Genomic DNA, 10,243 nt, shown 5'->3' with positions numbered 1-10,243 from the left:
GCACTCTTCCGCTGGGAATAAGCTACACGCGGGAACCTTCCGATTGCCAGACGACAGCTCTACCTCCTGAATCACTGTCGATGATTACATGTTCATCATCATAGCACATCTTGGTAGGAAAACGGACAATTGTAATTGTAATCAATCACACTTAAATGTAATTAATTAAATGACAACCATGGTCAAGGCGTGACACATTAGAATACTAGGAATATACTCTGGAAATCTAAACCATTATGCCGACATGAAATATGTTTGTTAAATAAAAATACAGTGAGAAGGTATTTAAAGTATAACAAATCTTTATTATTTATATGAACAAAAACAATCCAGGATATTTCATCCCCTTATAAAAATCAGCTGTATAACATGCATTTGTGTTACATATCATCCAGTCAGTCACTTATTTTCAACATGGAAAAGGCTAAATAACACTGTAATATGGAATGTGGTGCATTTGAGAAATGGAAACAGAAAATAGAAAATAGTGAAGTTAACTTTGTATTAAAACAAAACCTGAAACAGAAGGATAGGAAATTTGCCATTAAAGCATCTTAAAGTAGGCGTACTGATCCGACGCCAGAGGGAATAGGGTCATGTGACCTGAGCACTGGTCCTAGATCAGTACTCATTCATAGTGATAAAGTGTGATAAATACAGGCTCTTTCCTACAGCGCCCCCCAGTGGTGTCTTTCCTGCTCTCTTCCCATTGCATTCCATTACCAGTATACATTGCTACGTGACTTAAGGTGCAAAAGGTCTTTTCTACTATTGGCAGTGACAGAAAAAAGGAAGCCATTTTGTGCCAAAAAGAGCCAACTGTTACAAACCTCCGCCAATGTCTAACATTCACTGATAAAACCATGTAGTACAGTAAACAACGGTCACAACAGTTTCAATCTTCGTCTTCCAAATATATCTAGACAAAAAGAGGCATCCGAGGGAAAATAAGAGATAGAAATTGATAGTAACAATAAACAAGACATAAATATACGTTTTCAATGTTTTCATAAAATCCTCAACGTTTGAATCGCAAATAAAAAGTACTACATTGTACGTGGAGATTTAAGGAACGAGGAGGGACAGCAGTTAAAAACAAGCGTACGTTAAATCCTTACTCGTGTCAAAGCACCCGATCAATGCACCCAACTTTCTCGTAAAAATCTACCTTTGGTGGGGGAAAAACGCTAACGGCGTAGGAATGTTTTCAAATGTTGCACAAGAAAAGAAAAGAAGGTTCTGGACCTTTACAGAGAGGCACGAATACAGCGGTCAGAGCAGAGCGAACACCAGTGACCAGGTAAGAGCGTCGAGAGCTCAATTCAAAGCATCCAAAATCTACGAGGAGGGATGGTTAACAGTTTGTATGCGTCCATGGCTGGTCATTGGCTGAGGACAGGCGGCAGGTGGCGTCTATACTTCCCGCAAGCAAGTTGTCCTTCCGCGTTGCTCTGATTGGCCACTGACGTTTCTGGTCATGTGACATGTGCGCCAATCGCATGGCGAGCAGTGTCTTAGCCCATTTCCGCGTCGAACAGCCTGCAAACGACCTAACGCCTAGTTTATCACTGGTTAAGCTCATAGGCGACTCTTTCGCAGTTGGTTAAGGTTAGAGTTTGTAATCAGGGCTGGCGTTCTATCGCCCTGCTCTAAAGACAAACTCTAACCTTAACCAACTTCGAAAGAACGCCTAAGCTTAACCGTCCAAAGAGCTTGCCGTCACACGATTGGGCGCACATGTCACATGACCAGAAACGTCAGTGGCCAATCAGATCGCGCAAAAGGACAACTTGCTTGCGGGAAGTATAGACGCCGGCAGGTGACAGTTTATACATCTTCCTCGTCCTCGTCCTCGTAGTAGCGGTTTCGTTTGATCATTTCCTCCACAGACAAAAACTCCTTCCCCTTCTCCTCCTCATCCTCATCTTCCTTCTCATTCTCCTCCTCCTCCTCGTCCTCCGCCTTCTCGCCGTCCCAGAATCCTACGTCCTGGGACGACTGGCTGACCACCACCTCGCCCTCGGGGGAGGCGACGGGTGTGGGCTCCTGGTATTTCAGAGAGGGAATCTCCACCACCTCCTCCTCCTCCTCTTCCTCCATCTCCTCCAACCGCGCGACATCTTCCTCCACGTCCTGCTCCAGCTTCCCGCCCAGAGTGACATCATCACACTCCTCCTCTCGTGCGAGAGGTGCGTCCGATGTAGCGGTCTTCTTCATCTCCTCTTCCTCCTCCTCTTCTCCTGAACTGGTGTGAATGTCCACACAGCTGTCGTCGTCGGCGGCGGCCGCGCGGACGTCCGATTGGTCGCCACCGGGTTGGAGCTCCATGGCGATAGGCTCGGGACTGGCCTCTCCGTCGTCCATAACCTGCGAGTCGGAGGGAGGAGGAGGAGAGCTCTGCCATCTGGTCTCGGAGGCGGGACTGTCGCCGGCGCCGCCCCCCTGGCTGGCCAATGAGAAGGCCAGGGTGCGCTCCTTGAGGGAGGCGCTCCGGCACAGGCCCAGCTCTCGGGCCTCGGCGCTCTGCTCCACGGGGGTCGAGGGGGAGGAGTCCTCCTCCGGGGGCCACTTGGCGCGGACGGCCTTGCCGACGGAACCGCCTTCTTCCGGGGTCGCCCCCGCCGCGGCGCGGACGGCGGCCGCCGCCTCCTCCTCCGCCTCGGTCCGCGGGGGCCAGGAGATCTTCAGCCGGCGGGACTCGGAGGGCCGGTCGGCCTTCTCCGCGGACCCCTGACTCATGGTCTCCATGGTGGCCTTCAGGACGTTCACGTTGACCGGGGGAGAGTCCTCCACGCTCGGGTCGGAGGTCGGGGTCGGGGTCATGGGCAGGGCCTCCCCCCCGTCCTCTGCTTTGGTCTCCCACAGCTCCTTGTGAGGCCGCATGCCAAAGCCCTCGTCATAGTTGCCCTTGGCCTTGAAGAGCTGGGTGAAGTGGGGCTTGCAGTAGACGTTGTTGTGCAAGGAGGCGTAGGTCCCCAGGCTGGCCAGGAGAGGGAGACAAAGCACATGCATTCAATACAGAGTGCAAATGTAACAGTAAAGTGTGATGGTATTATGCAATGTACAGGTGATTCAACTTAGTTTAAAATATATAAGTTAGTACTACTGTGCTAACTTGGATATAGTGCTAATCAGATGCAGTGATACAGGTGTAAAGACACTACGGTAGTAAGTCATACTGGACATATGTAACGAGAATTATATCATACAGATGTGGATATATATATACACGGTAAGAATAAATGTATATATATATATACGCTAAATACAGCATTATTGTACATACTAAGGGGCTAGGGAATTAATGCAGGTCCTCACAAGTATAGTAAAACGTGTGTGTGTGTATTAGGGCTGACCCCTGGTCGAAAGGAGTCGTAGTCGACTGCCAACCTCTTAGTCGAGTTATTATATATTTTTTTATCATTCTTTCCAAAAGAAAAGAGGCCTAGAAGCGTGGCTAATGCTAATATCATGCATACCAGAGGCTAACTGCCTACGAAAACAGGCACAGAGGCACTGAAAGAGGATTTCACCGTCTAATGAACACACTAGACTAGACAAATATCAAGATGTATCCATCAGTGGTCCAATTGCATGCTTTTGCAGAGGACAAGAAGCCTTCCGTCGACTCCTTCAGACATTACGCACCCCCCCCCCCCCCCCCACAGCCCAAATGGAACGATAAAAAAAATAAAAATATTACACCTTTTTTTTAAGTCAACTAATAGTCGACTAACGGCAAATTTTGGCCAATCATAGTCGACTATCCAAATCCTTAGTCGGGGACAGCCCTAGTGTGTATACTGTGTGTGTGTGTGTGTGTGTGTGTGTGTGTGTGTGTGTGTGTGTGTGTATACTGTGTGTGTGTGTGTGTGTGTGTGTGTGTGTGTGTGTGTGTGTGTGTGTGTGTGTGTGTGTGTGTGTGTGTGTGTGTGTGTGTCCTCACCTGAGCTTGGTGTTGCAGTGGGTGCAGCGGAAGCAGGTGGTGTGGTAGACCTGCTGGTTGGCCACCAGTCTCTCCAGAGGATACACGGTCTTCACACACGACACGCACGTCTCCCTTGCTGGCGGACGGAAGCCCCCCTGCACAGACAAACCACTGCCATCAATTCAACCCTCGCACTGGTTCAGGATTTTACTCTCCAACGATTATGAAAACAAGATAATCAACCTTTAGTCAGGTCAAGTTTTTTTTTTTTTAAACCAAGTCATGTTTTTAGTTTTTCCAGTTGAATTATATTTTTTTTTTTTGATCCACTTTTTCTCCCATTTTCTATATTTTTCTCCCATCCCAATTTCGTATCATCCAATTCAACCCTCCCCTGTCACGAACGCTGTTTCTTGCCTCCCACAAGCCGGCTGCAATGTGGACTAAGTCATACATAGCACAAGTCCCCTCCGGTACTTGAGGTAACAGCAGTCGCATCTTTTCACCTGCGCAGCTCGACCTCTCAGTGTCGAGGAGTAACGCGTGGGAGGCTCACGCTGCCCCCGACACTTCCTGATTCTACTGCGCAGGCGCACCAACCGACTTGTAGGAGTCGCTTGTTCACAACGTTCGATCCCCACCCTTCAGTTTTCCCTCCCCGTAATACGGCCAATGTGTATTACTGCGGACGACCAGCCAAACTGAAAAACAATGTGGAGAGCTGGATTCGAACACGCGAATCCTAGCGTCTCCACACTGGTGGCGAGTGACTTGTCCACTACACCACCTAGCCGCCCCAGTTGAATTATATTTAAAGTTCAAGGAAATCAAATCAAGAAAAAAAGTTAAATGAATGCACAATGTTTCCAAAAGTCAATCACCCGTGATCTCAATATTGACCCAGACCTAGTGGTGGTGGGGGGGGGGTCACCTTTTTTGTTTACATCTGGATTACAGATTGTACCTTTAACAACAAGCAGACTCACCTTGGGGGTCTTGGACTGAGGGGAGTCTTTCTGGTTGGAGGAGACGGACGTGCCAGTGGAACCTGCAGGGTGAGACGGAACACTCAGCAAGAGGCAGGCAGTGAGCACATCTGAACACTAGAGGGAGCCGTTGTACATGTGAAATAAATGCCATGGATGGGGCTCCACTACTCTCAGGACAGGAAGTTACTACTTTTACAGCCATTGTTCACAATGTCCTGGTGAATCACCATTTACCATAAACGCTCATTTATTCTACCAGAAAGATCTGATGAATACAAAATTAGAAGTAGAATAAAGTAGAAGACCTAACAGCCACGGACGAACCTGCCAAAGTAGAAGACAAACCTAACGGCCACAGAATAAAACTAGCAGCGTTTGGCTCGTGGTTTCAGTTTCTCACCCTGCATTCACACAGTTCTTCAGGAAGTGGGTTTTTCTTCGCTATTAAAAAAAAACGCTCTCATATTTCAGGTCTACAGAGGTTGACAATGAATGTTCTATAAATAAGTAAGCAAATTGTTGTTTTAACATACTACACTTAGTAATTTGACCCACAAACACGATGAATTCACTTAAAAGATGTAAGACGTCTGTCTCTGAGAGGAGAGTACTTTGAATGAAAAAACACGGACACCATTTTGACAGGCATTTCTCATCGACCAACAAACGCCACTGTGTGGCACAGGAGTCGGCTATACAGTCCGAGGGGCTGTTTGTTCTACCAGTTGAAAGGATCATCTGGGACTTTGGCTTCTTGTGAGGGAAGTTCCCCCCCGAAAAAATGTAAGGATTAAGATGGAGGGGAAGGAGTAACATGCAACGTTTGACCAGAGAACACGGAGAGGGAGTTACCGTTGCTCTCCGACGTGGAGCTCTTCCTGCTGCCGGGGTCAGAGTCTGGACTCTGAAATGGACTCTGGAGGACAGAAGAGGAGGAAGAGGTGAGGCATGTCAAATGGTTACGTTCTTTTTTTTTTTGATCCACTTTTTCTCCCATTTTCTATATTTTTCTCCCATCCCAATTTCTTATCATCCAATTCAACCCTCCCCTGTCACGAACGCTGTTTCTTGCCTCCCACAAGCCGGCTGCAATGTGGACTAAGTCATACATAGCACAAGTCCCCTCCGGTACTTGAGGTAACAGCAGTCACATCTTTTCACCTGCGCAGCTCGATCTCTCAGTGGCGAGGAGTAACGCGTGGGAGGCTCACGCTGCCCCCGACACTTCCTGATTCTACTGCGCAGGCGCACCAACCGACCTGTAGGAGTCGCTGTCCACAACGCCCGATCCCCACCCATCAGTTTCCCACCCCCTAATACGGCCAATGTGTATTAGTACGGCCGACCAGCTAAACTGAAAGCAATGTGGAGCGCTGGGCTCGAACAGGCGAGCCCAGCGTCTCAGCATTCGTGGCGAGCGCCTTGCCCACTACGCCACGTAGCCGCCAAATGGTTACGTTCTTTAACACATTGACTGCCGTTCACGTAGATCTACGTTTATGTCGCCCGACGGTTGAGTGCCGGAAACGTAGATCTACGTTTCTGTCACGGTATTTCTTTTATTATCTATTGCCATTCATAATTCAGCGGGGCACCTTGTGCATACTGTTCTGAGTGTGTCTGAGCTGGCAGGCGGTATTATACCGCCCTCTTAACGCCTTCGGCCAGTAATGCACCCAGTTAGAAGCGGGTTGGTTTATTTTCACTACAGAGCTGCGGCATGGGGGCGGGTCCTAAACACTCCGGCAAAACACACACTTGTAGGGATGCTTTGGACTACTGACCCCGCCCGCCCGTTGAAGAGCAATGTCCAACAAAGTCGGAGGCACGATCGCTGTGGACAACTGGAATGGCGATATAGGATTTTTTTTTCTTTTTTATTACTTCAGAGACCAGGTAAGGACACTATATATGAAAGCTTGCGTTGTTCTGATATTTATTTCTACTGCGATTGAAGCTATCTGTGTTATAGCTGTTTGGCTGTTTTCCGTTGGGTTGCAGGAGGGGGGGGGGGTGCCGGTCTAAATCACATTGCGTGCACGACAAAGGATAATAGTGATGATCTAGCATTGATTTCAGGAAGATCCGATAATCAGGCAAAAAATTACAACATGTTTATTGAATTACACAAAAGCGCTGTTTTCGTGTCTTTTCCCTGGAATTGCTCAGAAGCGGCCGGACTATGTTCATATTCAAAACGGTATAAAACGGAAATGTACGGATGAAAAAACAATCTGTTTTTTGCACGTTGCCCAGAAGCAGCTCACTGAGACTCGACGGCGTTATTAGACCCATAGCTATACTATAAAATATAGGTTTAGGTCTACAAAGTACAACTACGTTTACATGGGGTTAATGGACGGCACACGGAAGTGGTCACTTCCCGGAAGGGGCGTGGCACTCAATGTGTTAAAGACGACGTTAGGATGGCTGTCTTCCTCACCATGTCCAGAGAGCCGGGAGGCACGTTCTCCTTCTGCTTCGCCCCGTAGACGTCCAGCTGCTCGCTCTGCATGGAGGACCAGAGGGGAGGGGTGAACAACATGGAGACATAGAAATATTTATTATTTATTTATTTATTTAGTAAAGTGGATATCATGGTATCTGCTCATAGTGGATATCATGGTATCTGCTCATAGTGGATATCATGGTATCTGGTTATAGTGGATATCATGATATCTGCTCATAGTGGATATCTCTGTTTATAGTGGATATCATGATATCCGCTCATAGTGGATATCTATCTGTTTATAGTGGATATCATGATATCTGTTTATAGTGGATATCATGATATCTGTTTATAGTGGATATCATGATATCTGTTTATAGTGGATATAATGATATCTGTTTATAGTGGATATCATGATATCTGTTTATAGTGGATATCATGATATCTGTTTATAGTGGATATCATGATATCTGTTTATAGTGGATATCATGATATCTGTTTATAGTGGATATAATGATATCTGTTTATAGTGGATATCATGATATCTGTTTATAGTGGATATCATGATATCTGTTTATAGTGGATATCATGATATCCGCTCATAGTATATATCATGACATCCGTTTATAGTGGATATCACAATATAAAAATAACTACAGATCCTCTAGTCTATCCTTGATGAGTAGTCTTTTTTTCCCAACATTATAATTGTTGTACAATGCTGTATTGTATGCATCTGTGTGTATGAGAGAGGGATATGTGTGTGGGGGGAGGGGGAGGGATTTTCTGTGTAGTTATTCTATAGGTGGGGGGTCGCTTATAAGCCCTTGGGCTTTGTGACCTTTTCTGCACATTTTAACTGTTCTTCTTTTACTTCTTTATTCCAGAATGTATGTTTGCAAGTGCAAATAGCAATAAACTAAAAATAAACATATATCAGCTTATAGTGGATATATCATGATAATCTGCTTAGGTATGAAAGCATAGCATGGACGAGCCAATCCACGTTTCATCATATGGGACTGCAGGGCAATGTGGAGCGCGATACGGTATAAAACAAACTCATTTACAAATTAATTAAGGTCTTTAGCCATGTTATGTTGCCATGTTATGTTGCCATAGTATTGGAGTTATCTGCGACACTATAAAGTAGGCTGAGAATAATAAGGAGGGAGGGGGGGTACTCACGCTGGCGGAGGTGGAGAGGACTTCCTGTTTGGAGATGGCTGCCTGGTAGAGGGCCATCCTGTCCTTGAGGGGTGGGGCCCCGTCCCCCACGCCGCCCTCTGACACTGCAAACACAAGCAACGCTCAGAGGGCCGTCTCTGAAGAGACGTTGTGGAGGAGACTCCTTCATGAGGCTCCTTCAGACACCCACGCTTTACACTTTACACCCCCGCTTTACACCTTACACCCACGCTTTACACTTTACAACACCCACGCTTTACACTTTACAACACCCCCGCTTTACACCTTACACCCACGCTTTACACTTTACAACACCCACGCTTTACACTTTACAACACCCACGCTTTACACTTTACACCCACGCTTTACACCCACGCTTTACACCTTACACCCACGCTTTACACCCCCACACTTTACACTTTACAACACCCACGCTTTACACTTTACACCCACGCTTTACACTTTACAACACCCACGCTTTACACTTTACACCCACGCTTTACACCTTACACCCACGCTTTACACCTTACACCTGCGCTTTACACTTTACACCCACGCTTTACACCTTACACCCACGCTTTACACCTTACACCTGCGCTTTACACCTTACACCTGCGCTTTACACTTTACACCCACGCTTTACACTTTACACCCACGCTTTACACCTTACACCTGCGCTTTACACCTTACACTTTATTTGTAAATGTTAGTGAATTGTTTGAGCAAATTTGACTATGTCTGGTTCGTCTATATCTCACCATTCATGTGTTGCAATAATTCAGTGCTACATTCATTTCAAACCTTAAACAGTAAGTGAAGTCTTGTTTGTCAGAAGTTAATTGATGCAGGTGGATCCTGATTAGTAGATCAACCAAGCCTCGATTTAAAACCAGGTGTGTTAATTTCTTCAGCTTCAGAGATGTTAAGATCAGCTTCAGAGATGTTAAGATCCGTTTCAGAGATGTTAAGATCCGTTTCAGAGATGTTAAGATCCGTTTCAGAGATGTTAAGATCAGCTTCAGGAGTTTTCTCCCTCATCAATGGAAATCTAAATATCAGTAAACAGGCTATTATCGTATTGTGGAAATGTATTTATGTGATTCATAATAAGATAATCCCCTTGAGATGCAGCATCTAGTTTTCAAGGAGGTCCTGCAACATGAACTCAACACCGAGACAAAAACAAGGACCGTAAGTTAGATAACCGTTGATCGAAAACAAAAAATCATTCAAAGCACAAACAGCTAGTTTTCAGAGTGGAAAATAAAGCTGGTTTTAAATAAGAGGTTAAAGGTCGTTAAAGATCGTAAATTATCTGGCGATTGATTGCAGTTGCTGTCGGAAGGAGCCCTAGAAAAGCTCTTTTGCCAAATTTCTGAGGAAACTCTTGAAAGAGAAAAGAAAAGATGATGTGTTGATTTATACGCGGCTCCGACGGCTGCCGGGCACACGCCAAACAAACGTATTAGTGCGCTGTAAGAGCGACGCTGCGTGTTGATCCAGCTGGGTTCAGGCGGAGTGCGCTAGCTAGTCATCCCGTCAGTGGAACGGTACACAGGGTCAAAGGTCGGTGCAGTCAGGAGACGCCGCCGTGTCTGTCTCGGCCCGCAGCTCTTTGAACCGGCCCGCTGAGCACAGTGGAGTTCTGGAGGCTCTGGAGGCTCTCAGAACGTTCCCACTTCCCCCCAA

General features: G+C 46.4%; 1 protein-coding gene across 1 annotated transcript in view; it reads right to left on the bottom strand.

Moving 5' to 3' along the window:
- Positions 1-284: 284 nt before the first annotated feature.
- lima1a (LIM domain and actin binding 1a) overlaps positions 285-10,243 on the bottom strand; it is a 48,292-nt gene continuing 38,333 nt past the window's right edge. The window contains exons 6-11 of the mRNA XM_084334181.1: positions 8,555-8,658; positions 7,361-7,426; positions 5,770-5,833; positions 4,915-4,976; positions 3,947-4,083; positions 285-2,980 (exon numbers count right to left, since the gene is read on the bottom strand). Coding sequence (XP_084190307.1) covers positions 1,828-2,980; positions 3,947-4,083; positions 4,915-4,976; positions 5,770-5,833; positions 7,361-7,426; positions 8,555-8,658 — 1,586 coding nt within the window. The 3' untranslated portion in view covers positions 285-1,827. The remainder of the gene's footprint in view (positions 2,981-3,946; positions 4,084-4,914; positions 4,977-5,769; positions 5,834-7,360; positions 7,427-8,554; positions 8,659-10,243) is intronic.

The sequence above is a fragment of the Notolepis coatsorum genome (assembly GCF_963971535.1).
Source record: "Notolepis coatsorum genome assembly, chromosome: 17".
Classification (NCBI taxonomy): Eukaryota; Metazoa; Chordata; class Actinopteri; order Aulopiformes; family Paralepididae; genus Notolepis; species Notolepis coatsorum.
Note: the sequence above shows the minus strand (reverse complement) of the source record. Positions and strands in the feature narration are given on the sequence as shown.